Below are 25,914 nucleotides of genomic sequence, written 5' to 3'. Positions count from 1 at the left end.
GAAGCATCAATTAGGAGAACTTTTATTGATCTCAACCATGCCCCATCATCTCATTCCCCTATAAAGTTCCATTATCCGCACTGTATTTATCACATGTAATTCCAACAGATCAACCCAATATCATCATGGAAAATCTCTAACGAAACTGATATATCTACATCCATATTGTGGCATAGACCATGCTTCAAGCACTTTAGATTCTATATTATCATAGATCATGATCATCCTAACAACTGCCAATTTTGTGGGTCATTTACCAAAGATAACCACCAGGATCTATTAATCTACAGCTGGTCTGTAAGTTTCAAAAGTTGGGCCATCTCCATTTTTCCCTTCTGCGTTATTATCTCTGGTTAAAAAATCTTCACGCAACACGGTCCACCCATTATTCACACATACTTAACCCATATTTACCCTTCAATACCCCCCTCTAACTCCCCAAATTATAGCTCGAATTATAGTAGAAGACGCGCTTGCTCTGTCGATTAACACCGGATCTATTTAATATCACGACAATCTATAGATTAGCGAGGGATCCACATCGCCACTACAAAGCTCCAAAACGTGACCAATCACGTGATAACGATACAGTGTCCGGGTGACTGGCATTTTTCAGCGTCTCTCTGTGCATGCATATATGTCGGTATATGCGTCAATTGTTTTTTTTATGCATGCATGCAAGCCATGGCTTATCAAGGGTGGCCGATCCCAATAGATATGATACAAAATCATTCAGTTAAAGTCCTATTTTTCTTGTGAATTATTTTTCTTGTGAAAAATACTTCTACTTCTTGTGAAAAATAATAAAAATGATGTATATTCCAGTATTAGTTTTCTCCTTCAGTATCGCCATTCACGCCCTCAAACGTTTCGCCGTTCTGTGACTTATCTTCGCCAAGGATAGGTTGGCGTCCATCCATCCCGCTTTTGCTTTCCATGCTCATTACAATCATCGTCACTATCATTATCAACATCATCAGAATCTTCTTCTTCTTCTTCTTTTTCGGTATCATGAAAGATCAACTAACAGATTGGTTCTCATTCGTACTGGAAGACAAGCTGACAAAAGAACTATTGCCAGACTACCTGGGGGATAGCTGATGATTAGTGAAATGGGTTTCTGCTATGAAATCAAGGTTCTATGGAAGCCTTGTGGCGAAATCGTTCATATATATATATATATATATATATCCTATCAGATATATTTTCTAACACCAAATGCTGATAAGCACCGCATATTTTGAGTCCCGTGACCTGAAACGCGTCGCGTCTTTTTTTTTTCTTTTCCTGCTCATACAATTTTTCTTCATCAGATTCATCATCATTATTGTTTGCTCGAGCATTTCCCATCCACAAGCTGTTATTCCCATCCCATTTTAAAATGACTGTTGAAGCTCCTGTTAATATCGAAGAAAAACAATATCTTTCGCTTTGTGAAAGAATCATCAACGAAGGTGAAGACCGCCCTGATCGTACTGGAACTGGTACCAGATCGATTTTCGCCCCTCCTCAGCTCAGGTTTTCCCTTAAGGATGACCAATTCCCATTGATCACCACCAAGAGAGTGTTTTCCAAAGGTATCATATTAGAACTCTTATGGTTCATTCAAGGGTGCACTGATGGGAAAAAGCTCTCGGAAAAGGGTGTGAAGATCTGGGAAGGTAACGGATCTCGTGAATACTTGGATAGCATTGGGCTTAAAAACAACCGTGAGGGAGATTTGGGTCCAGTATACGGATTTCAATGGAGACACTTTGGAGCAGAATATACCGATTGTGATGCTGATTACACCGGCAAAGGAGTGGATCAATTAGCAGAAGTAATTTACAAGTTGAAAAATAATCCTTACGACAGAAGAATTATCATGAGTGCCTGGAACCCCCCAGATTTCCCAAAGATGGCTTTACCTCCATGCCATGTCTTTAGTCAATTTTACGTCAACTTTCCAAAAGATGGCGGTAGACCTCAACTTTCATGTCTTTTATACCAAAGATCTTGTGACATGGGTCTTGGGGTGCCGTTCAATATTGCGTCGTACGCATTGTTGACCAAGATGATCGCCATGGTTTGTGACATGGACTGTGGGGAATTCATTCATACTATGGGAGACGCCCATGTTTATAAGGACCATATCGATGCTTTGCAAGAACAATTGAAACGTGAGCCTAGAAGCTTCCCGAAATTGAAGATTAAAAGAGACGTGAAGAATATCGATGATTTCAAATTTGAAGACTTTGAAATCATCGATTACAATCCTCATGGAAAGATCAACATGAAGATGAGTGTATAATATTGTATTCTTATAGTTTTCTTTCATTATTTCTATTTCATTAAAGGCCTTCATATAGATTTGAGCTTTCATGTTTCAGCTTTTTTTTATTATTATTAATTGGGTAATGCTTCAATAGGGTCCTCATTTCTTCTTCTTTTCTTTATATACTTAAATATATTCATTATCAATGGATATATTTCATTTCAATTATTGAAACATCAATTAATAAGTGGCCGAGATGAAATGATATCAAGTGCTAAAGGGGGGTTATGAGAGAAAGAGTCTCCCGGGTAACCTCCACACCAAAGGTGTTTTGATAAAGACTGCAAATTTAAAGAACAACACCCACAGGGCCCATATACCAATTGAATAAATTCAAAGATACCAATATATATTTAATGGATAACGAAGATCTTTCGGCATCCCACTGGGACGATGTATATACTGGGTCAGACCCTTCTCCTTTCCAAAGCAAATTGCCCAACATTCTTCAAAGTGATGAATTTGCCCCACCTTCTTACGATGATGATGATGATGATGATGATGATGGTGATGAAGATAAAGATAAAGACCAGGTAGATGAAGAAAACCAGAAACCAGAACAACACCACGAATCATATGATTACTCTTCACACACTTCGAACTTCAACCCGGCTGATAATACTGACAACGATCATCAAGCACAAATTAATCACCACCTACACCCAACCGATACCGTGAATACATCCACTTTTGGGGATTATAATGACCCATCAAACCAGTACCCAACAACCACCCAAAGTCCAGTATCCACAAATTTCCATGATAATGCTTCTACCGAAGCCACTAAAAGCATCAATAATGAGGCCACAAGGGCGAAAAACCAGAACTTGTTATCGTCTTTAACAAAGGACATAGAAGATGATGGAATTCTGAATTTGGCAAACTCGGCATTCGGAACGATTTCTCAAACCGTAAACCACGTTGGTAAAGATGACTCTCTATTCAACGTAATGGAAGATAACAAGTTCAATGATTTTAGTGCTGGAACGATAGGTAGCTCCTCGAGTGGTGATCATCATCAACAACAACCTGCCAAAAAGTATAATAGTTTGCCAGTGAAGATGTATCGTGCCCCAAGAGTACGCCGCAACAAATTGGCTACCACGACTTCAAAAAATGGTGAAGAGAAATCGTCGAATACTCCTGAAAACGGCACTGTGGCAACAAAGATAGAAGGAACCGAAAACTTGGGTCCTTTGGGTGAAGCGTTGAACAATAAATTGAAACTTGAAGAAAAGGAGTCCAATACCAAAGATGCACCATTAAGTCGAGGGGCAAAACTTGTGCAAGAAGTTGATGCTCCATTGTACAATCTTCAAAAACCTTCGCAGGTATCACCAACTCATAAGAGCTTGACCGACAATCCTGAATTGAGTAACCAAATAGGAGATTTTTTTTCAAAAAAACAACAAGAAAAAATGGAACAAAGACTCACCAAACCTGAACCAGAAGGGGTCACTGAAAAATTGGAGGTCTATGTAGGCGATCCTACTAAAGTTGGTGATATTACTTCTGCGCATATAGTATACACCGTCAGGGCCGCCACGGAATCTAATTTATTAAACTCGAGTGAAGTGGTGGTTACTCGTCGTTACAAAGACTTCCGTTGGCTATATCATCAGCTACAATCCAATAATCCAGGATACATCATTCCTCCTCCGCCACTCAAGCAAGCTGTGGGAAGATTCAATGAACAGTTTATTGAAAGCAGAAGATTTGCCCTTGAAAAAATGTTACAGAAAATTAGTGTCAGCCCAGTGTTACAAAAGGATCCTGACTTTTTAATGTTTTTGCAATCCAATAATTTCAGCAATGAAGCTAAAGAACGTGAAAAGCTCACGGGCTCAGGAGCCTCTAGCGCTGGTGACGATTATGATATGGGTGGGTCGAGTGGTTCAGGCTCCGGAGCTGGTGGGTTCATGAGTGCTTTAGGTGGGGCATTTTCATTCACCGCAAAAGTCACCGATCAAGATGATTTTTTCTTGGATCAAAAAGCATACGTTGAAGATTTGGATATGTATTTGAAATCATTCTATAAAAACTTTGAGTTGATTGTCCAGCAACGGAATGAATTAAGTAACGTCACCGAAGAATTTGCTAATGCGGTACAATCTTTGGCGGATATTGAAACCTCTAAAGATTCTAATAATTTGTTATCGGCATTCTCTCATACACATCATAGAATCAAAGAATTACTCGAACGTCAAAGTATGCAAGACTTAATCACTTTGGGTTCGGTTTTGGATGAATATATTCGTATTTTGGGGTCAATTAGGGCGGTGTTTGCCCAGCGTCATAAAGCCCTTGTCGCCAGTACTAATTCTGAGCATGAGTTATCAAAGAAACAGGTAGCATTGGAGAAGTTTACTAGGAATTACAGAAACCAGGTAGACAAAATCGAGGCTATGAAGAACGAAGTTGCCAGTTATGAAACTAAAAGCTCTGGGTTGAAACAAAAGTTCGAAGAACTTTCTGCCACAATCAAGAAAGAACTCAATCGGTTTGAGTTTGAAAAAATTGAAGATTTTAGAAACGCGGTGGAAACTTTCTTGGAAAGCTTAATCGAAAGCCAAAAGGAAGCTATTGAATTGTGGGAAACTTTCTACGAAAGAGAAAAGTTAGATGAAGTTGATAATATCAATTTTGAAGAAACGGACTCATGATTTGTTCGATTAAATGCGTCATTATTTTCATTATAATTATTTTCTACGTCTTGTTTTGTCTTTTGTAATAATTTTAGAATAGTAATACGACTAAACTGGAAAAAAAAAATACGATATTATGATTTAATAAAGGAGGAATACACATCCCATAAGGTATATTAGTGTTATACTTGGTATAATACAAATATTTTTAACGTATAATACAATCATGGCAAAAATCAATCAAACATACCGAACGTAAGCTGTTGACTCGCCAAGAATGCTTCAAATTGCTCATCATTCACCACGAAATTATCATTGAATTCTTCAGGCTCTTGCACTTTAATGTCTTTTGGTTTCTCTTCGTCACTATCCGAATCTTCATCTTGCAGTTTCGTATTTTTATCATCTACATCTGATTCATCTGTGACATCAGAGTCATCGGACATGAATACCGTGGATAACTGCTCTGATTTTTTTGGTTCCTTTTTGACACTGGCGCCATCATTACTATCATCATTACTATCATCATCATCATCATTACTATCATCATCATCATCATCATCATCATCATCATCATCATCATCATCATCATCATCATCATCATCATCATCACTATCATCTGTGCTGGTCGACTCATCTGAGGATGAGTCTTTTTGATCAGAAGGTTTATCTTCGTGTAATTCTTCATAAGGAGGATAGCTTTTCTTGATTTTATCGAATTCCAAGTCAACTTTTTCTTCATCAAATACAAATGAAGAGCTCTTGGATAACTCATAATAAACCTCCTTATAGTTACGAAATAGCTCGTTGATTCTCATCCCATCTCCATTGATATTATTATTATTATTATTATTATTATTATTATTATTATTGTAATTCCCAACCAAAAACTTGAGCTCAAGAATTATAAGCAAAAGTTTCAAGTACTTGATTAAACTATTTCCAGAAAACGAAGTTTCAAGCATGTAATCCGAAACCTCGGAGTTGGTTTTCCGGAAGACTTGTTCCATAGATGAATAATAATTACTGTCTGTCTTGCAAAGAAAAGTATGATCATAATCACTAATACCTGTAACCTGATTCCACAAGTACATAATGATGATCACAATCCCTTTTTCTCTTCCAGCTTTGGTGTATTTGATATTGAAGTTTACCAACCACTGGAGAAATTTATCTGATGGTCTATTTAAACGACCCTGTCTCTCGGAATTCAAGAACTCCTGGAGATCTTTGTCAACCGATCCTTGTTCAATACTTTCATCATATGCCAGTTCTAATTGCTCGTGGTTAATCCCCAAAGTGTTTTGTAACCTGGCGTTGTGATCTTCCTTTTCGAGATTTTTCAAAATGAATAGTCCAATGGGCCAAATATCATTAAATCTAAGTTTTCTCACGCCACCACTGAGGTGTATTTTTATAAAGAAGGAATAAATTTTATAGGCCCTTTTCCAATTCCGTTGATAAATCAGGGCAAATAAAAGACTATTGAGTGTGGAATAATGCCGTTTTGTGAACCCCATTCCAAAAGTCGCATACCTGCTTGTGAGAGCACCCTTATTCATCTTCAAAGTACGGTGTGGATTTGGATTCAATCGTTTCAACAGTGGATGAATATCAGGAAGAATTTCGTATCCTCTCTTCCTTACGAGAAACGCATTTTTGATCCAACTTTGGCTAGTAAAACCGCCGAGTCTTTCGGTGACCGTTGCTTTTCCCTCTGATTCTTCTTCATCAGTATCGGGAAGATACTCTTCACTATCAGTTATTTCTTCGCTATTGTTTCGATCTTCATGAACGTCTTCAGCATCTTGATCATCATGATGATTAGAGGTTCTTCGTCTTTTTCTCTTACTGCGAGATATCTTTTCGTTTGGGTTGTTATTTCGCTGTAGCTCGAGCTCTTTGATATAATCATTCACATATTCTTGAAGGGTCTTCACTTTTGATTTGTTATCCTGTTTCATATACCCAAATAACGAGCTAAACATCCTCTCCCACTTAAGGAGAACGAGAAGAAGAAGAGGAAGAGGAAGAAGAAGAAAAAAAATGGGGGAAAAAATAAAAATTAAGTAAAAATAACAATAAAGCTACAAAACTTAGGAAAACACCAAAGGTTGTGTCATCATTATACAAATAAACCGATGCACACTTTCTTCTCGTCTACTGCTTTCCAAACAAAAGTTTAAGATAAGTAACCAAAAGAACAATACACGAGAAACTCAATGGAAACGATAATGAATTAGTGATCTCACCCACCCCGCTGGAACACCAGGAAATATCACCCATCCTTCCACGTGATGATGATCCCCTCAACGTTTTTTAAAAAAGAAAATAATAAACAAACAAACGCGACAAACCAGGGAGCAGTTTCCAGACAAAGGAAACAATAGTAAAACTAAGAGGACTGCTATCTACCAACAGCACCATGATGGATGCAATTGTTTTGGTGCTACGCTTCTACAATGTCGGGAACCCCGAGTTAAATACCCGAACTGACGACAGTGAGAATGACTATTTGTTCAAGGTACGGAAACAAAGTAAGTTTGGCTCATTACTGAAGAAGTTTGCCCTGATTTCCAAACAAGACCCTTCTGACTTGACGTTTTACAAAGGCGATAGGTTTTTAAATCCTTCTAGTACCGTCAATGACTTGGAGTTGCAGGAAAGCGACAGGATTTTGGTCAAAAAATTGATCCCCATCTCTGTGGAATTTAGCAATGACACCATCCCAGGGAAGGAATGGTTCAGGGTATTGAATGAGACCGTACTGTTGAAAGTTGAAGAAGATTGTACTTTTGACTATTTCTACCAAAGTTTGCTCGACCATTTAACATTTTCCAAAAGCGCCGTAGCTTCTTCATCTCTCCAATCAGACAAAGTCCAATTTTTCAAAGTGTCATACAAAAACTCGGAGAGGAAGGTTGAGGAGATTCTTGACATGGGCGCTGGCTTAAATAAATTGAATATTACGGCGAACACAAATATTATTATCAGCTGTGATCTTACCCAGTACGCGGCATTCATTAATAAAATTAAGTCATTGAATTCGACCTCTGCTTCAAATTTTACGCCAAATGGCATGGGATTGGATCCTGGAAGTGGCAAAGCTAATGGTGGTGGGATATCCACAATGATAACAGAGTTGAAGGAAAAGAATTCACTACTTGAAAAAAAGATTGAAAGCCTAGAAAAGAAAAATATCGTTCTAGCTCAAAAAAATGTCATATTAGACCACCAAAACTCCACTCTCGCGACTGAAAATCGGATGTTGTCTGAAAACGTGAAAAATCTGAAGAGTAATAATGAAGTCAGCTCTGATAGTTTGAAGAGAGAATTAGATAGGATAAAATCAGTTCTCTCTGAAAAACTTACTCAGGTTAATGGTTTACAAACTCAAAAGGTGAAGTTGGCAAATGACTTATCCTCAGCAAATGAAATAGTAGCAGAATTGCGAAAGGCAGATCAACAAAAAAACGAAGAAATTCATTCTTTAAAGGAAAAAGTACAGATCGTGGTGGCAGCGCTGGACCGAATCAAGCAAGAAAGTCACGCTTCTCAATTGAATGCTAATTCACAGCTTTTGCAAGTGAAAAAGCTTCACAATGAGGACCTATTACGCAGACAAGAAGTAGAGAAAAAGTTACAGATTGCAGAATTTTCCTTCAGGAAGTATGCCATCGATATATACAACCAATACGGGCTATTCTTAACCAGTTTCCATTCAAAGATGGAAAACCTTAGGAGTGAACTTCATTCATTAGTCACCAAATGTGACATAGACAAGTCAATAAAATCAGAAATCAATTTGGATCCTATTGATTTTGACTATCTCAAGGTAATTTCAGAAAATGTGAAAGTCGGGGACTCGTTTCTACCGACGGAAGTGGATGCTAATACCCTTAATAATTTAAGGAGACCAAAACCTTTACCGCAATATTTTGGAAACGATACTGTTATGTCCACTATATTCATCATCCTTTTTGAAAAAGATCAGCAAATGAAAGGGATGTCAATAAAAGAGATTTGTGATGTCTGGCAACAGGCAGATATAAAAGTTGTTGCGGAGAAAATGTCTGCATATTTAACGAACATCAACCAGAGAAGTAATAATATTCATTATAACTTGAATAAAGTTTGGGATAATGACAAATCCACGTCGGTATTTTTTTATGATAAGTTAGTTGATTGGAACTACATTGGAGGTGAAACTACCGCCTTTGAAAAATTGACTGCGAGCAGCTTACCTAAGAGCATTGCTGATATGCGAAAGGTCAATGTTTTAGATCAGCTTAACTTTACACAAAAGTTGAATAAATCTTACGAATCATTGAAAACTACTTCAATTGAAATAGATGCTAAAGGCATTAACTCTTTGAAAAATGTTTCCAAGAATTTGGTTAATGTTATAGACAGTTTGAGACAATTTAAGGATGAGAAGAATGTTTTTTTAAAGCAAAAGGAGGCAATGATAAAGAAATTCAAGTCAGAATTAGCTGATGCTGCAAAGAAGGTTAGTTTTGTATCTTCTTACGATTACAAACTTGACCTACTAGCCAGTGAAATCGAAGCCTTAAGAAACGAGAAGATCTCTTTTGAAAAAGACAATGATATTTATGAAAAATTCAAGGATTTTGGGGTTGTCACTGTTGCTAAATGTGCCGAAAAAGCCCCTGTTATAAATTCCAAACGCATAGCTGCTATCACTGACATCGACGCCATCTCTGCTGATGATGATGTCCCAATTGCCACCATTGCCGCCACCGCCTCCAATGCTAGTTTTGCCACCATTTCCAACGATAGAAAAAGATGCAGTTCTGATGTTGATGATAGCCCTGATCTCACGAAACAACAGAACACCGACAAAATTCCTAAAACTTTGATACCTTCTTCTGACAAAGCGGGCATTGTTGTCAGTAACCCTCTGACAAACAGAATTAAGGAGCGCTCTGACAATAAGAATGAAGAGCCTGCTTTGAAGAAAGCGAAACTTTCTAATGAAAACCAGGCTGGTCCTCAGGTTAATAAAGAAAACACCATCGATAGTGATAAAAGAGCAGGGCTGGTGGATACTGATGGCACTGCTAGTGATAAATCTAGCGATGCTCCAATGAATATTAGAATCGATCTTCAAGGAGCGGAGATAGCTCCAACATTTTTCAAAATCAAACCAACCACAAAGTTAAAGAGAGTTTTAAAATCATACAAGACTAAGTTATCCAGTAGTGCTGATGTGACTCTTAGCAAAGACGAGATCAATTCTATTAAGTTCAGGATTGGAAACTCGCTTGACGTTGATTATAATCTTCCAGTTAGAGATCTTGGATTTTCTGCTATGCGTTTGATCGTGGCCGTGGCCGACCTTAAATCTCTGCAAACATAGTTGCTTATATAGTTAATTACCTTAATGTATTATGATCATATTTTGATATAAATATGAAGTGATTGGATCTAGGCGTGGTTGTTATTTGTCCTTAACGAAATGAAGAGGTTTGTAAGCAACTCGAATGTGAGACACGAAAAAAAAACAAAACAAAACAAAAAAAAAAAAAAAAAAAACAACGTAAACACCAAATAAGGGTGAGTTTTTGAGGTAGAAGTCGGACCAAACTTAAACGCAAAAAAGCTTAGGGTACCCCCCCTATAATTATATCACTGTCTGTTTTATTCATATCATTCGTTTTTTTTTTTTTGCTCTTTCTTTCCATCAGTTCCATTGTTGGATCCCTTCAGAATCCAGAAAATGCTATCATTGCAAAGATCTGAAGATGCGCTTGTTAACTTTCAGCAGAACGACATGGATATCGATACCTATTTCTCGCAGGGGGCGGACGAGGGCAGGGTTTCCGCGATGATGGCCAGGAACGAGGTGATGTTATCGCAGATTATCGATGGTGGCACTGGCAATATCAATAGCAATGGTGGTGGCTCGAGTGATATTGCCCAAATCCCCGCCGCGGCCGGCATCATTGAGAAAATCATTTTACAAAACTTTATGTGCCACGAGTTTTTCGAATTAGAGCTCGGCCCACGATTGAACTTCATCATTGGTCGCAATGGCAGTGGGAAAAGTGCGATACTAACCGGGATCTCCGTGGGGTTGGGGAGTAATGCCAAAGACACCGACCGGGGGAAAAGTTTGAAGAATTTGATCAAACGGGGCAAAGAATTGGCAAAAATCACGATCGTGCTCGCTAATAAAGGAGATATTTCAGAATCGTTTAAACGAGATATCTATGGGGACACCATCACCGTGGAACGATTGCTAAGGACCGATGAAAAAAACACTTATACTATAAGATCGGAAACTGGGAAAGTGGTATCGCATAAAAAAAGCGATTTGGACGAAATCACCGAGTATTTTGACATAACCGTTAACAACCCACTATCGTTTCTATCCCAAGGAGAGGCAAAGACATTTCTTTCCAGCAGCACTGACAAGGACAAGTACCGGTATTTCATGAAAGGTCTTCAGTACGATATTGTGCTTGCAGAATATAAGCATTCATGGAACCAATTGGCGAAAGTCGATTTGGAAATCATTGAAAAACACAAGCATTTGAAAGCATTAGATAAAGATGAAAAGCAAGCCCAGAAAGAATTCAGCTTATTCCATAGATCCAAGAACTTGCGACAGTTCCAAAAATTCTACAGCGGGAAACTTTTATGGTTTGAAATAGAGTCCAGAAAGCAGGATGTGAAACGGTTGGAAAAGGCGAAGATCCAAGCGATCTCGCGGGTTGCCAATTCACAAGAATTGATTATTCAAGGAAAAGAAAATGCCGAGTTACTCAGGCCCAAGATCCTCAAATTAACCACAGACCAAGAAAAGTATCAAGAGGACATTCAACATTTAGATAAGGAAAAGACCGAAGTGAAGACCAGTTTGAAAGACATTGAACGGCAACTCAATATCGTCGATGGGAAAATCCAAGATTTAAATGACGATATTTCCGCAAAAATGCAAGAAAAACTGAAGCTCCAACATAAAATCAAAGTGGAAGTAAAGCGGTTAGATTCTTTATCCAACGGGTCTAGAGAGTCAATCCAGTCCCAGTTGGATTTATTAGAGGATAGGAAGCGGCAACATTTGCAAAGAAAACAGGAATTGAACGAAGCCATCCATGGTAAACAGGAAGCTTTTGGAAACATGTCGCGAATGATTCTGGAGGAATTAAAAGAACGGAAAACCAGGATTTCCAAACTACAACAGCATAAACATGACTTACACAGGTTTGAACGGGACAAGTTTGCTCCTTATGGCGACAAAGTGGAAAAAGTGTTGAAAGATATCCAAAAAGATCATCGATTCAAATCGAAGCCTATTGGACCATTAGGCTTTTATATGTACATCAAGCCAGGCCATGAAAAATTCCTGTCGTTGTTAGAGAAAATCTTGCCAACAATGGCCTTCGTGGTCCAAAGCTTCGATGACCAAACATTGCTAAAAGGGATTTTCAAGAAATTTAGTTTGAATCTTCGAATCATTATTAGAAATTTTGAAAGATTTGCCTACAAGACCAACCCGAGCGAGGGACAAAAACGACATGTGTTATCAATCCTTGATATTTTGAAATTTGCCAATGAAGATGTCAAATATACCCTTATTGACGTAGCGTCGATCGAGAGGATTTTCTTATCCGATAGCCAAGATGAGGCGCGATGTTTAGTAGAAGAAAACCTTTATGGGATTTCCAGTTGTTACAGCTTGTTTGATTCATCATCGGCTAAAAAATTTGGGAAATCGATGTTTGGTGGTTTCAAACTGGACCCAGTTTATTATCTTCAGAACCAATTACCAAAAATCCGGGCCTCTTCTGAGCCTGGCGGGTCAGGATACCAAGGTGAAATCAGAAAAATTGAACTACAAATTGAAGGAGATCAAATTGAAATCAACCAATTTGAAACCCATTCGCACCACGAGAGAAGACTGATGCAAGGAGAAATTGATACTTTGAAGTTGGAGTATACCCGATTGAAAGAAGACTCTGTTAAAGTGGAAAAGGACATCATCAAACTTCAAAGTCAGCTAGAGAATTATGATGATGATCATCAATCACGGATTGAAGTATTGAAATCAGATGTCAGCAATATTGATGATGAAATACGGATTAAAGAATACTCGTTGCTAGATTCCGAAACAGAACTACAACAGTTACAACAGAAATTCACCGAGATTGAAGAGAACCTTACAACATTGGCGCAAAAAATCGGGGAATGCAGCGTATCAAAATTGTCAATAAATAAAGAACTTGAGGATCTCAAAGATGAAGAAGAAGCAATCAAAGAGACGATTGAAAACGAAAGACGCCAGGTGCAGAAACGAGAGATTATTGCTAATCGAATCCAGGATTCCATCAAGACCGCCAAAGACGAGATTGTGAAATTTTCCCAGAAAGCCGAAAATTACTGTTCTTTGAGTGAAGCCAAGATTGATTTCCAAACTGAGACCTTGGAAGGGATCAAGAAACAATTAGACGAATTCTCAAAGCAGGCTAGTCAAATAAGTGTCCAATTAGGCAAACCTGAGGAGGAGATCTTGAAGAATAGAGAAGCTAAAATGCAGGAGTATCGAGCGGCCCGTGATGAGTTGATAATGGCGGGGAAATTGCGAAAGAAACTATACAGATCGATGCGGAATAGAAAAGAGGCGTCGAAACTTAATCGAGATATGTTTTGTCTGCTTGCTAATACCAGTTTCATCAATTCTCTCAACTTTCGGGGTTTCCAAGGCCACCTTGAATTTGATTTCAAAAATGAGAATTTGAAGATGTTAGTGGGGAAACATGGACAAGAGCCTCGAGAAGTCACGTCGTTATCGGGAGGAGAGAAATCATTCACCCAAATTGCGTTGCTCTTGTCAATTTGGGGTCCCATGAGATCCCGAGTGCGAGGGCTTGACGAATTCGATGTTTTCATGGACACTGTGAACCGAAAGATCTCGATGGACTTGATCTTGAAGAATTTGAGAGGCTCTCCAAAATCCCAAACGATATTCATCACCCCTTTGGATGTAGGTCACATAAAAGGCCTTGATTCATCACAAGTTGATATTCATAGATTGAAGGATCCAATTAGACGGAACCAATAATGATGTTGTATGATAGTATAATGTTTTTCAGAATGTAAGCAAAAAAAAAAAAAAAAGAAAATTTCGTTATTCAATAGTATTGATGAAATTGAAGATAATGATGAGGTATATTAAATCTATGATCATGACGAATGATAAGAAATGAATGATAATAATAATAATAATAATAATAATAATAAATTTGAAATCCAATGGATCATTTAAATGGTTTCCAGAAAATCATAAGCTCTAAAAAAAATAACAACCATGACCTCTAAAAACACAAACAGAAAGAAAGAAAGAAAGAAAACATAATGAATGGCAAAACCTTACCCCCCAATTCCCTGTATATTTCCATCAACCACTTTGGTCTTTTTTTTTTTTTTTTTTTTCTTAATATTGCTGGAAGTTTTGAACTATACTACTTTCTTCATCCAAAAATCCTTCATCATTGCCGATCAACGTACCAAAAATAAGACTCTTTTTCCTATCAAAGACCAACACCAAACAGGTGATGGCACTAGCGACCACGAACCAGAATTCAAACAAATTTTCCAAATAATGGATATCGAACTCAAACAACCCAAACAAGTTATTGATGATATTTACCGATTGGTTACCAAAGGTGGATCTGATCATTAACGAGGTAGAAATGATATAAATCACCGTCAATTCACTAATCAACAATTTTTCACACGAGGAAATTAATTTTGCTTGGTTGGTTTGACTAGCAAAAAGCTCCAAATTCTCAGAAATGTTCAAATTATCAAAATGCAGCGAGATTATGGTGAGTTTATCGTTGAAATGGCTAGCAGGTTTCAATAGTGGTTGTTTTAAATCGATTTCTGAGTATTGAGCAGCCGTCTGGAACGGCTCAAGCAATCCTGTTTGCTGCTGCTGCTGCTGCTCTTGATATTTTTGATGATCATTGTTAACATACACCGAATCCGGATCCTGTTCAAGAGCAATGGCCTCTTGTAATCGTGAATTCAATGGAGTCAAAGATTTGATGAAATTTCCCCTGGTGGGGGTCAACGCCACATTTTGGGAATATTTGATCCTTGCCGAACCAGTAGAGATAGATTTGCTGAATTCTCGTTTTGGTGTCCTGAGAGGCGAAGACATTTTTGGTTGAAGCTGGTGGTTTTCAACCGATATTGATGGGTTTCCCATGTCATTATTAACTCTTGGAGATTGGTTGGATATTTCTATTGTTTGGATCGGCGAGTTAGATATACTTTGACTATATGGGTTATCATTGATAGGTTCGGAAATCATCCTTTTGTGAAGATTTCTTTTCGTCGACGAGGACGACTTCATCATTGAACTTAAAAGTTTCCTTTCAGATGAGATCTTCGAGGCAATGAGAATTAAATTGTTGAAAGTGTTCAACACCCCGGTGAAACAGGTGATGAAAAAACAAATAGAGATGAATAATTCGATGGTATTCAAAAGTGATAGTTCGTCAATAGTATTTTGGTAGTAATTTTTTGAAAGGTAATTTTTCAAATTTATAGATAATGACGAATGGGAATTTTGTTCTTCATTATCATTACCAATATTATTATGATTATGATAATGGTTGCTGCTATTATTGGGGGTAAACAAGTATGAATATATGAATAACGGTAACTTTATTAGAATGATGGAAATATAACGATACGAGCAATACACCACCATGATTTTGTTGAATAAACTAGAAAACTTTGTGAAATTCAAATTGATGATATCGAAGAATACGGATGTCGAGGCCTCCAAATTGTTGATTTTGTTTTTGGTTTTTAGAATGTTTGATTTGATAACTTTTAAATAATTTTGAAATGTAGCGACCTGATTTTGTAAATCATTGATGTTTTGTTGGGAATATGCTTCTAAACCAACGGATCGTTTCAACATCAAATATTTCTGCCGTCTTGATTCTAATAGATCCAGAATTTCTTGGTGATTTTTCAATAAAATTTTGAGGTTTTGTTTGAGTATTGATATTTGTTCTGGCTTGGAATTGGCAATTTCTGATGATGATGATGATGATGATGATGATGATGATGCTGTTGGCTTGCTTTTCTTGAAGACGTTTTTGTATATTGTGATCAAAGAATTAAACCCGGTGATCGATCCCATCATTGTTATTCCTATTAGTGATATATTGATGATGTATTTTGCGGTTATGGAATCGTTGCTCGAGACTTTGATCAATTTCGACGTGGTTTCCTGAACCTCTTGTCTGGTCGATGGGAATAATAATTGAATTTTCGAGACGCATGTCAACCAGCAAATGAAAAATAGCACAGTCAATGTCGTGACTTGTTTTGTACTAAGGTTGCCATTGTTGATTTGCAATTTATCGAGCAACTTCAGGATCTTCGAATCGATATCGAAGAATTGGTAAAAGTGGCTTGTCAAAAGATATATGATGATCAATGGGATCAACAATACAATCAAAAACATCAAACAATTCAAGCTCAACTTGAACGCTAGTCTATTGACCCCACTGGAAAGGAAATTGATGATTTGGAATAAATATAGTTGGATTAGTAGCATGGATAAAGATATAGTGGTGGCGAACAACCTGTGGAGGAGTTTCTCGAAGCTGGCATCGTTGACGTCTTCGTCCAGCCCATCTTGATCAGCCGCAAAAAATGACGGAAGAAATGGATAGACAAATTTCGAGCACCATATGTAGTAGGTGACACAGGAGACTGCAATAAATATTAAGCTGAAGAAGTCAGCTAGTAGCGACTCGAGCATGGTTAGGTTGATACCTGTCTGCTTTACTATGTTTTAATATCGACCGATAACATGTACGTTTTGTGTAAAAAAAAATGAAAGTTAAGAAAAAGAAATAAAGTGGGCTGAATAGATGTACTACAGAAATTATCTTCAAGAGAGCATTATATTTATATTTGATGATAGTAATAATATTATTGTTAACGGTATATAACTTTTAAGTGGTGGCCATTAAAATGAAATGTGGTGTGGTGATGCTCCTGAGGTTGTGGAAGGAGGGATCCTTAATTGTGAAAAGTAAAGTAGAGCACAACACCCCAAAGTAAGAAACAAGAAAGGAGAGTCAACAATAAAAAACAATAATCAAATATAATTGAAATGATTAATCCCATTATCATTGATTAAGCAATTATACTTCTCCAAATGGTAATCCTTTGATTTGAAATATGGAATTGGTTTTTACAATGAAAAGCAAAGAAAAAAAAAATGAAAATCATAAAACCATCGTGTAAAATTATTCCCAGAGTGTGTTTATTCTATTTACAGGATTAATTGAACATCAAAAGAAACTAGACATTAACAGCGACGAAGCAAAAGCATGAGGGATCACCAAACATAGACAAGACAAGACAAGACAAGACAAGACAACCATAACTGTGATTAATTTAGCTTAGAATCTAAAATGCGTTAGTTTAATAATCATCGTAGTGAATGCAAATTGGTAATAATAGGAAAAAACACCACTTACTGAGGGTTCAAAAGATCCATCAATGGAGATTGGATAAACCACACGCCAGCGGTGAAGAGCACCCCGTTGACCAACACTGGGTACAATGGGGTCTTCTTGAACTGTTGGAATCTGGAAGTTGGTTCTGGTTCTTGAGCAACACGAGGAAAAGCACCGCCGTACATTGTGATATATTTATTTATTTATATTTGTAGTTGTTGTTGTGTGTAGTGTATCATCATCGCAGAAGCTCACAAAATTTTTTCTCTTATTTTTCTGGCGGTTGAAATTTCGGTGTAATTTCTGCCTTGGTCACGTGGAGGACATCGAGGGGAGTTCTTACTTGGAGCACTCACTCATTACAATAACAATTGGAGAGATGATAATCGTTTGATAAGTAGAGATATATATATGTATATAGATAGATAGATAGATAGATAGATAGATAGATAGATAGATAGCAGGAGAGAAAAAATAATCATCATATTTCACAGCTCTCGGAAAAATTGTAACGGTAAAAAAATATACCAACAACTATACGCAAAGTTTTGACGATGATTATCTGTCTTATTGTTAGTAAAAGAAACATTCCAAGAAATTAACACCCATTAATCAGCTTAGTGAACAAATAAATTGATGAAACAACAACAACAATAACAACAACAACTCAGAAAATCTTTTCCTAATCACTTTAAAATTCTCATGTAATGTAGATAAGGTTAAAAAGAAACATTCATCATTGGCAATCAAATTGAACAAAAATAAAACTTGGTAAGACAATCGACATACCTTGTAATTGAGTCATAAGAACCAGCAAATGACCAATACACAGACAATCATCTTTCAAGATGATAATTCTGATTTTCTTCTCTGCCCAAATAATAACAGAAAAAAAAACAAGAGAAAAAGATGTAGGAGAGGAAGGAAACGAGAAAAAAAAAACCAGAAATGGGAAACAACAAGAAAAAATTCCAAAAACACCCAGACACACACAGGGAAAAGAGGAACGACAACAACAACAAGAAAAAAAAAGCCACAAACCAGAAAACCCAGACATCAGGCAGGGAGATACATTAAATCACCAAACCACCATCAGACATAAAGCACAGAGAATAGGAAGTAATAATAATAATAATAATAAAAATAGGAAACAGCAGCATTCAGTATAGTATATATGGAGTAGCGTATGAAATTGTAACCAGCAAGAATATGAAATATCCACCATGTAACGGCATATCGGGAACAAACACAAGATGGTGATGGGTCAATCCATCTTCCTTTTACCAACAACTTGTTTAGTGGTAGAAGAAGAGCTGAGTAGCCGGTACACATATCTCAATAAATCAAACAACACCAATCCCACAACAGGACCAATTATCAATACAGAAAGCAACCCGCTGGTGAACTGAATCATTTGCAATATCACCATCGACACCTTCAATATAATTTCAACTTCAGAGCTCATGGTAAATCCTTGAATAACCGAAATTTGAGGAAAGTATTCTAGAATCATCATCGTTATTATTATTATGCAATGTTGTTGTGCTGAATCTCTTTGAGTTTCAATGTTGTTTGTTTGTTCAATGGGAAGATGATAAAACGCAAGAAAGAAAAAAAAAAAAGAAAAAAAAAGGAGGAGGGTTTCAACTCTTTGATAAGTGGATGTATATTTTGTTATGTTTCCCGTATTTTGTTTCTCTTGTGGATTGTGGTTCAGTATTGGGTATTTTTACGTTTTATTGGCGGTGTTTGACGCTTGGCTCGGTAAGTACAAAGATTGCTCGCTAATAAACTGTAATCTCTGGTAATGATGGCAAAAGCAAAACAAAAATATCAGGCGATACAGACAAAACCGCCTGGAGAGCAGAAACCCAAGAGAGAATCACCTTGTAATTATTCACTTATTTGGCTATTTCCCCACCCAGAGTATGCAGTGTTCAGCCAGCCTCAGTCTTTGCTTCGCTCTTGTATATGAAAACTTTTATGGCTGATAACACAAACAAAGGAAATGGAATTTTTTTTTTTTTTTTTTCTTCTTTGACACATGAAAGTATCACCACGTGCGGTGCGGTGTGCTTCAGTTTTTTTTTTTACGAGGACGTGGGCAATTTTTGATTCTCTCGTATATTAATATTAATTACACAACTGACTGACGTGCAAATACAGATTATTGTAATAACAAACACAGCATCAATGGTGATAATACTACTGTATCTGAGAGTCTTCGACAAACGTCGCGCCTTCTTTTGCGCTCCCGCCTTCTTTTTCTTTGTCCTTCTTGATTGCTTCTCTTAACTCAAAAATACTATCTGCTCCCGCATCACTAAAATCCTCATCACTAGGATGTTCACTGCTCATCACAGTCTCCGCCCTCTTGTTGGCTGTAGCCTTTGACTCAATAGTATTCTGTGTGAAACTTTCATTCAAGTGGTTTGAAATAATGTCCTTTGCTTCTTCTTCTTCATCATCATCTTGAGACAACGCTCTGTCTTCTTGTTTGCTAGGCTCTTTAATAGTAGCCTCCTCGGCGGCAACTGGCAATCCACTTTGCGCTGGTGGAGTACTACCTCTGCTACTAGTGACAGCCCCAATATCCAACCTCTCATCAAAATCCTCTGCCAATTCTTGCAAATCACCACTCATTTCTCGAATCAAACTGTTCCAAACTTGATATTGGTCTTTGGTGGAGAACTTCATCACAATGGTCCGTTTATGGGCACTTTTACTGAATTTATTCAAAAGCCGGTGGTTAAGATCAATACCAACAAATTTGATTTGGTATTCATTAGGTTTCAACGGTTTTTCAGATTTCAATTTCCGCTTGATGCTGCCAAATCTTGATTTCAAAGTCTTTGAACGAGAAAGACCTCCGGAATTAGTATTATTGGAAGACGACGAACTGGCCGAGTCATTATCCTCATCACTGTCAATATCCTCGATAACCGAGCATTTTGGTAAATAAAATACCAACGATGGCTCCAACTCGCCTTTCAAAATATCTTTATCCACAGCAGTCAACAATTTATCACTGACATCAACATCAACAACCGTGTCATGAGATTTTTCGTTGCCATTATTGCTATTGATATCATTTTCCGTGCCAAAGACAAATAAATACTTCAACTTGGTCAAGGCAAAATAATCATTCTTCATATGATCTTTCTGGATTCGATCCTTAAGTGACAATTTTCTAATCTCTTGGTAGGTGATCAACTCTTTGAGGATCGGGATTGTCGAATCATGATTAATGGTACCAAGAAGTTTGCGATCGTCTACTTTAATGTACTTTATATCTCTTTTCAAATTCATCTGCACCAACTTACTATCGGTAGGCAATTTACTGGATAATAATAGCAACATTTCGTCTTTCTGCTCAATTTCTTGTTTGCTGCTTTTGGCCCCGGTTTCCACGTTGCTGGATAAAAACTTGGATATTTCAAACTTGTCATCGAGCAAAGAAAATTCTTGGTTAATGATCAGGAGATTATTTATCATTTCTTCACAACTGTTGATTTGGAAATTGTTGAATAACACAATTAATTTCTTTATGGTATCGACGATTTTGATCTCCAATCCAAAAATCTCTTCTTTCAAAGTGATCATTTGTTCAATGAGCGTGTTTTCCATGGTAAATTGTTCATTCAAATTCTTGAAGAACAATTTCTTCATCAAGAACGGATCTTTATCATAATTGATATTATCCGCAGGCAAGATCCCCGTAGATGACTTAAGAGGAGCCGAGGCGTTTTCATTGTATTGTCTGATCGAGTTTTCCAATTCACCCACCAATTTTTTTTTGGATTTGTCGATTTTTTTTAAAGTTTTATTGTTCTTCTCAATGGTACTATTGAATTTTTTTTTATAATTGGATACTTCGCCAATTAATTCCTTGAACACCGGTAAAATTTGTTCTTTCACCTGTTGATCCAAATTTTGCAACGATGTCAAATTCATGTCGTTTTTCACCCTCAACATCTCGAATAATCCATCAATCCCTCGATTATGCGGGGCAAACTCGTTATTCTCAATGATTTTCTGCTGGGCAGACGAATCAGGAACACTCCCGGAATCAGAATAACTAGGCAACGCATCGTGGGCTGCCGCCGTCACTTCTACTTCTTTGGCCAGGTGGGCGGTCAGTGAACCATTTAAGGCATCCAATACAATCTCACTACTCCCCATGGTATTGGTCCTAGTACCTCCAATGAGCCGATTACCACCTTTAGGAACGTAGATACTCCCTCCTTCTGGCTCGCTGCCGGTGCTGCCGGTCGTTCTTCCTAAAGTTGGAGCCCCAGTACCAGAACCATCAACCACCCCTCCCAAATGCCCTTCGTATCTGGTGAACCGGGGTAAAGTCGAGATGGATTTTTTAATTTTCTCATACCCTTGAATTTGTTTCTTGGTCAACGTGGTATAAGTATCGACATATTCGTATAAGATGTTCACGCAATGCAACCAATTGTCTAACCGTTCTGACAAAAGTTGCGATGGGTCAGGAAACGGCTCGTCGATATCGTGGATTTTCCTAGTTAAGTTTGTTTCTTGGTTGGTAAATGGAGTAGTAGCGAAAGCCTGGTCACCACCATTGCTGGCTCTCGAAGGTAATGGTGGAGCGAGGGGTGAAGGAACGTTGGCCATAGTTTATATGTGTATTATATGATCACCGATAACCGTAATAATCTAATGGCTATAAATTATTATACAAAAATGAGGATTGAGGGTTTTTGTGGGATATATGAGGTTTTTTTTTGTTTTTTTTTTTGTATATTATGGGGATGAAGTCATATCGATGTATACAAATTCAGCTGGCTTCATGAGGGGTTATTATTGCTCCACATCACATGGGGCGCCTTATCCATGGGTCTGGAAATTCTTTTTTACAGCGATACACAGAAGAAGAATTAAAAGTTTATTTCATTTTAATATTACAAAGTAACTATTCAACTATTTAAACGATATTTCTCATCATTCATTTCTTGACCAACTTTACTAATGGGAACCAGCTTGCCTCGCCTTCGCCTACCTCGTACTGGATTTCTCCAGCATAATTCTGCGATTTGATCAACTTTGCAATATCAGTTTTGCTCATGATTGGCAGTTCTGGCTCAAGGGTTTCAATCATCTGTTTGGTCTTGAAGATCGTAAGGGAATGCTGAATACTGCATTTAAGTAGATTAGTAAGCTGGTTGTATTTACCAAAACTATTGCTAACACCATCAGATGATTCCTTTTCAAGTTTATCCAATTGATCCTTTACCAATTTTTTGGTCCTAGAGAATTCTAGTAATATCGAATCGAAATTGCTCTTCAACAAACCCCAGTTGACCATATTATTGTCACTCAAGTACTTCTGATCCTTAGTGGTCGCAATGACAAACTGGGAAAAAGTTAGTGGATCTGGCACTCCCACCGATGAGAAAGATTTAAATCTGAGACCAAATAGTTTCGCCATGAATGAATCGTCATCAGAAAAACCAACCAGTGAAGAAGAAGAAGAACTTGCCTTGGCAATAACCGTTTCAATCCATGTGAATTCGGGTTTACACACCACCAGAACCCCCAAGTTACTATAAACTTCTAATAATTGGTGGGTTCCACGGCACATGCTCTTCAATGATTCATAATAGTTCATTTCGTCCAATAATGAATCCTCCACTTTCATGAGCTTGGCTAATTTCAATTGAAGAATCTCGAGACATTGATGATTGTAAGTCTTATACACTGATTGTGACGAGGAGGAGGAGGAGGTGGTGGTGGTGGTGGTCCCAGCAAACTTATTAACTTCTGATAAATGATACTTGAATACCAAATCCTGCTTCATTAGTTCCACTAACTTGGCAAACTTCGCAGGATTCTCCAACTTTTCAACCTCGCGGATCTTATACCGTAACTTCTGCATCTTAGCGGTATTACATTGCTTCATACGATTCAAGACGATTATTAAATTATCCGCGAAATACGCCCCGTACCAATTTACACAACTCCATTCCCAAGGCTTGTAAATTTGAAGCGGTGTACCTTTAAGCAAATATTGCAACATCGTTTGAAGCTTAAGATAATAAACGTACGTGGCAAATGGTAATGCTGGTGGTAAATCTCTGAGAATAGCAGATAATTGTTGTTTTCGAGGGACAAATTGCGTATACTCTTTGATCCCCAATTCTTCGTGGGTCCATAGATCAAATCTTTCTGCCGCCACTTGGAGAGAGTCAAAATTCACAATTGATCGAGACAATATTTGACGTTGACGAGATGGATTGTTTGAGATATTCGACATCCATTCAAATACCGTGGACTCCACCTGGCCCAACAATTCAGTGAGTTTTTCTCGATGCGAGACTTTGATGTTTGATGAAGAGCAATAATACGGCGTTTTAGCAGATTCCATAAATACCAAATCATAGTTGATGATCATTTCGAGTGATCTCATTATTGAAGCAGGAGCTTCACCATTGAATGATGATAAAGATAAAGACCCGACATCAGCAGGTGATCTGGTCTTCAGTTTCGATTTCTTTTTATTTTTCTTCTGAGGTTTTGGTGGTAGACCCACAGCATCCCCACCATGGTAGGATTTAGGAATCGATAAATCTCGTTGAATGAATTCCATGGGATCAGTATCTATAATTCCAAAAACTCCTTGATGTTGCACATTGTTGGAAGAAGACGCATTCACCCGTGGGTGTTCTGGTTGACACCCACCAAATGCCATGTTTAACCATCCACTTTCAATTCCGGCAAACCAGTTCATTTGACCAAGCATCACTTCACATAACTTGACGTCACTGCCAAATAATGATTTGTTATCACGGATCATGAATAATTGGACCCACGATCTCCAAACTACAGTTTCTCCCCATGTGGTTCCACAATCAAAGCTGCCAACTGATCCTGATTTCCAGAACACTAATTCCAAGAATCTCCTGAAATTTGTAACGTTGAAATTCGCCATCAAGTAATTCACTTCTTTGAGCCAATTCATCAAACTTTTGAAGTATCGCACATTAATCACCGCGTAACTCATCCCAGCAATGTCTTCTGATGCCGGAAGTTTGTTAAGTGGTCGAGTATTACTCAATCTTTTTTGAATTCCTTGCGAAAAACATTGTGCCGAATAAATATTGGTATTGGTTTGGATGATTTTGGTAACTTCTGGTTGTTTGGACTCGAAGAATGAGAGAGAAGATACCATGGATTCAAGAAACTCGGTATTTACTTGGGTCGGATTAGGATTGGTGGGTGTAGAAGCATCGACATTATCAACAAATTCTGACCCATAACCAATTCCTATGGTATCATTGTTAGAGTTGGTTAAATTGAATGATCGGGTTAAGAGTCTAGTTAGTTCGTTCATTTTTTTGAAAATATTAGAATATGATAGTAGCAATTCAAGCTTCAATCCATTGGTGGTGGCCGCATCTGCTTCAGTTACACATTCAACTTTTTTAGCCCAAATGTCTCCCATCACCAATTCCTGGCACACAGAATCCTCCATCTTATTCCAAACTTCCAATCCTTGAGGTAATTGAGAAATCACGTCTTCTTCTTCATAAACCACCCCGGATCTGAAAAGCTGGATCAATTGACTCATGATATTCACCAACCCGATCAAAAGCGACCGGAAAGTGGTGTGGGTGAGAATATAATTTTTGAGAAACCTGGCTCTTGGAGATTGGCCATCGGTTTGTGAAAGTTGGAGATACTCTTTTTGGTAGGATTTCAATTGCGAATATAATTGATCCAATTCTTCTTCGGTTTGATAATCCCAAAGCGTTGCAAATTTCAACGAATCTTGTTTTGTGGTGATTTTCTTCCCCTTGGTGTAGTTTAATAATAATTTTTCAACGTACACGCACGATAGTACCGTGGTGCTCAACATTTGGTTATTTTCCAACCATAGGAAAGTCAATCTGAACAACTTGTCAACAATGATTATGATATCGTCGAATTGGAGCGGCGAATCATTGTTGAAGTTGAAATCAGCGACGGTTGATTCCGTAGCAGGAAAGGTTAGGGCCGAAGTGTCCAAATGTTTATTTGCAATTTCCAATGCATGGGTACCTTCAAATAATGCAAAAGAAGACGATTGAACTACTTGGTTTGGGGGAATTGACGATGCAGATAGAGATAAGAAGAGCGAAGTTACATCTGTGAATTGGGTATTTAAAATATCAATTTCTGTTTTATTGAGGTTAGTATGCTTCAATAACAACAAACAAGCCACGACTTAACTTGGCAGATGATATGAGATAATGATGATGCACTTACGAGGAACAAACGCATTTTCTGCCATGATCGATCTTTGGTCTGCAAAAGAAAGGATTGAAGTATTAGGCAAGTGCTAGCTAGTAATATGTTATGAGGGTGATTTTTCGTGCAACTTTTTTGGCACGGGGCACTTGCCAGGGGCTCACAACTGTAAAAAAAAAAT

General features: G+C 37.7%; 9 protein-coding genes across 9 annotated transcripts; 4 read left to right on the top strand and 5 right to left on the bottom strand. All coding sequences in view use genetic code 12, as the record gives it.

Moving 5' to 3' along the window:
* Positions 1 to 1,381: 1,381 nt before the first annotated feature.
* On the top strand, positions 1,382 to 2,290 carry CDC21 (thymidylate synthase; the record flags this gene model as incomplete). Its single annotated transcript, XM_064994770.1, has 1 exon — positions 1,382 to 2,290. One exon carries the CDS (start codon positions 1,382 to 1,384, stop codon positions 2,288 to 2,290), a length of 909 nt encoding a protein of 302 aa, XP_064850842.1.
* A 380-nt stretch (positions 2,291 to 2,670) lies between these two features.
* Positions 2,671 to 4,977, top strand: VPS5 (sorting nexin 1; the record flags this gene model as incomplete). Its single annotated transcript, XM_064994769.1, has 1 exon — positions 2,671 to 4,977. One exon carries the CDS (start codon positions 2,671 to 2,673, stop codon positions 4,975 to 4,977), a length of 2,307 nt encoding a protein of 768 aa, XP_064850841.1.
* A 218-nt stretch (positions 4,978 to 5,195) lies between these two features.
* Positions 5,196 to 6,947, bottom strand: DASC09_011650 (uncharacterized protein; the record flags this gene model as incomplete). The annotated part of the gene is made up of 1 exon (XM_064994768.1): positions 5,196 to 6,947. The coding sequence occupies one exon, from the start codon at positions 6,945 to 6,947 to the stop codon at positions 5,196 to 5,198; it is 1,752 nt and encodes a 583-aa protein (XP_064850840.1).
* Positions 6,948 to 7,384: 437 nt separating this feature from the next.
* On the top strand, positions 7,385 to 10,339 carry DASC09_011640 (uncharacterized protein; the record flags this gene model as incomplete). The annotated part of the gene is made up of 1 exon (XM_064994767.1): positions 7,385 to 10,339. One exon carries the CDS (start codon positions 7,385 to 7,387, stop codon positions 10,337 to 10,339), a length of 2,955 nt encoding a protein of 984 aa, XP_064850839.1.
* A 360-nt stretch (positions 10,340 to 10,699) lies between these two features.
* DASC09_011630 (uncharacterized protein) lies at positions 10,700 to 14,047 on the top strand (the record flags this gene model as incomplete). Its single annotated transcript, XM_064994766.1, has 1 exon — positions 10,700 to 14,047. One exon carries the CDS (start codon positions 10,700 to 10,702, stop codon positions 14,045 to 14,047), a length of 3,348 nt encoding a protein of 1,115 aa, XP_064850838.1.
* A 372-nt stretch (positions 14,048 to 14,419) lies between these two features.
* Positions 14,420 to 16,774, bottom strand: DASC09_011620 (uncharacterized protein; the record flags this gene model as incomplete). The annotated part of the gene is made up of 1 exon (XM_064994765.1): positions 14,420 to 16,774. The coding sequence occupies one exon, from the start codon at positions 16,772 to 16,774 to the stop codon at positions 14,420 to 14,422; it is 2,355 nt and encodes a 784-aa protein (XP_064850837.1).
* A 723-nt stretch (positions 16,775 to 17,497) lies between these two features.
* Positions 17,498 to 18,945, bottom strand: TOM6 (Tom6p; the record flags this gene model as incomplete). Its single annotated transcript, XM_064994764.1, has 2 exons — positions 17,498 to 17,631; positions 18,765 to 18,945. 2 exons carry the CDS (start codon positions 18,943 to 18,945, stop codon positions 17,498 to 17,500), a joined length of 315 nt encoding a protein of 104 aa, XP_064850836.1.
* Positions 18,946 to 19,685: 740 nt separating this feature from the next.
* Positions 19,686 to 22,121, bottom strand: DASC09_011600 (uncharacterized protein; the record flags this gene model as incomplete). The annotated part of the gene is made up of 1 exon (XM_064994763.1): positions 19,686 to 22,121. One exon carries the CDS (start codon positions 22,119 to 22,121, stop codon positions 19,686 to 19,688), a length of 2,436 nt encoding a protein of 811 aa, XP_064850835.1.
* A 331-nt stretch (positions 22,122 to 22,452) lies between these two features.
* On the bottom strand, positions 22,453 to 25,776 carry MAK10 (Mak10p; the record flags this gene model as incomplete). Its single annotated transcript, XM_064994762.1, has 2 exons — positions 22,453 to 25,661; positions 25,752 to 25,776. 2 exons carry the CDS (start codon positions 25,774 to 25,776, stop codon positions 22,453 to 22,455), a joined length of 3,234 nt encoding a protein of 1,077 aa, XP_064850834.1.
* Positions 25,777 to 25,914: the final 138 nt, after the last annotated feature.

The sequence above is a fragment of the Saccharomycopsis crataegensis genome (genome assembly GCF_037102585.1).
Source record: "Saccharomycopsis crataegensis DNA, jcf7180000000073, whole genome shotgun sequence".
NCBI lineage: Eukaryota > Fungi > Ascomycota > Saccharomycetes > Ascoideales > Saccharomycopsidaceae > Saccharomycopsis > Saccharomycopsis crataegensis.
The sequence above is the reverse complement of the archived record's forward strand: the minus strand, read 5'-3'. Positions and strand labels throughout refer to the sequence as shown.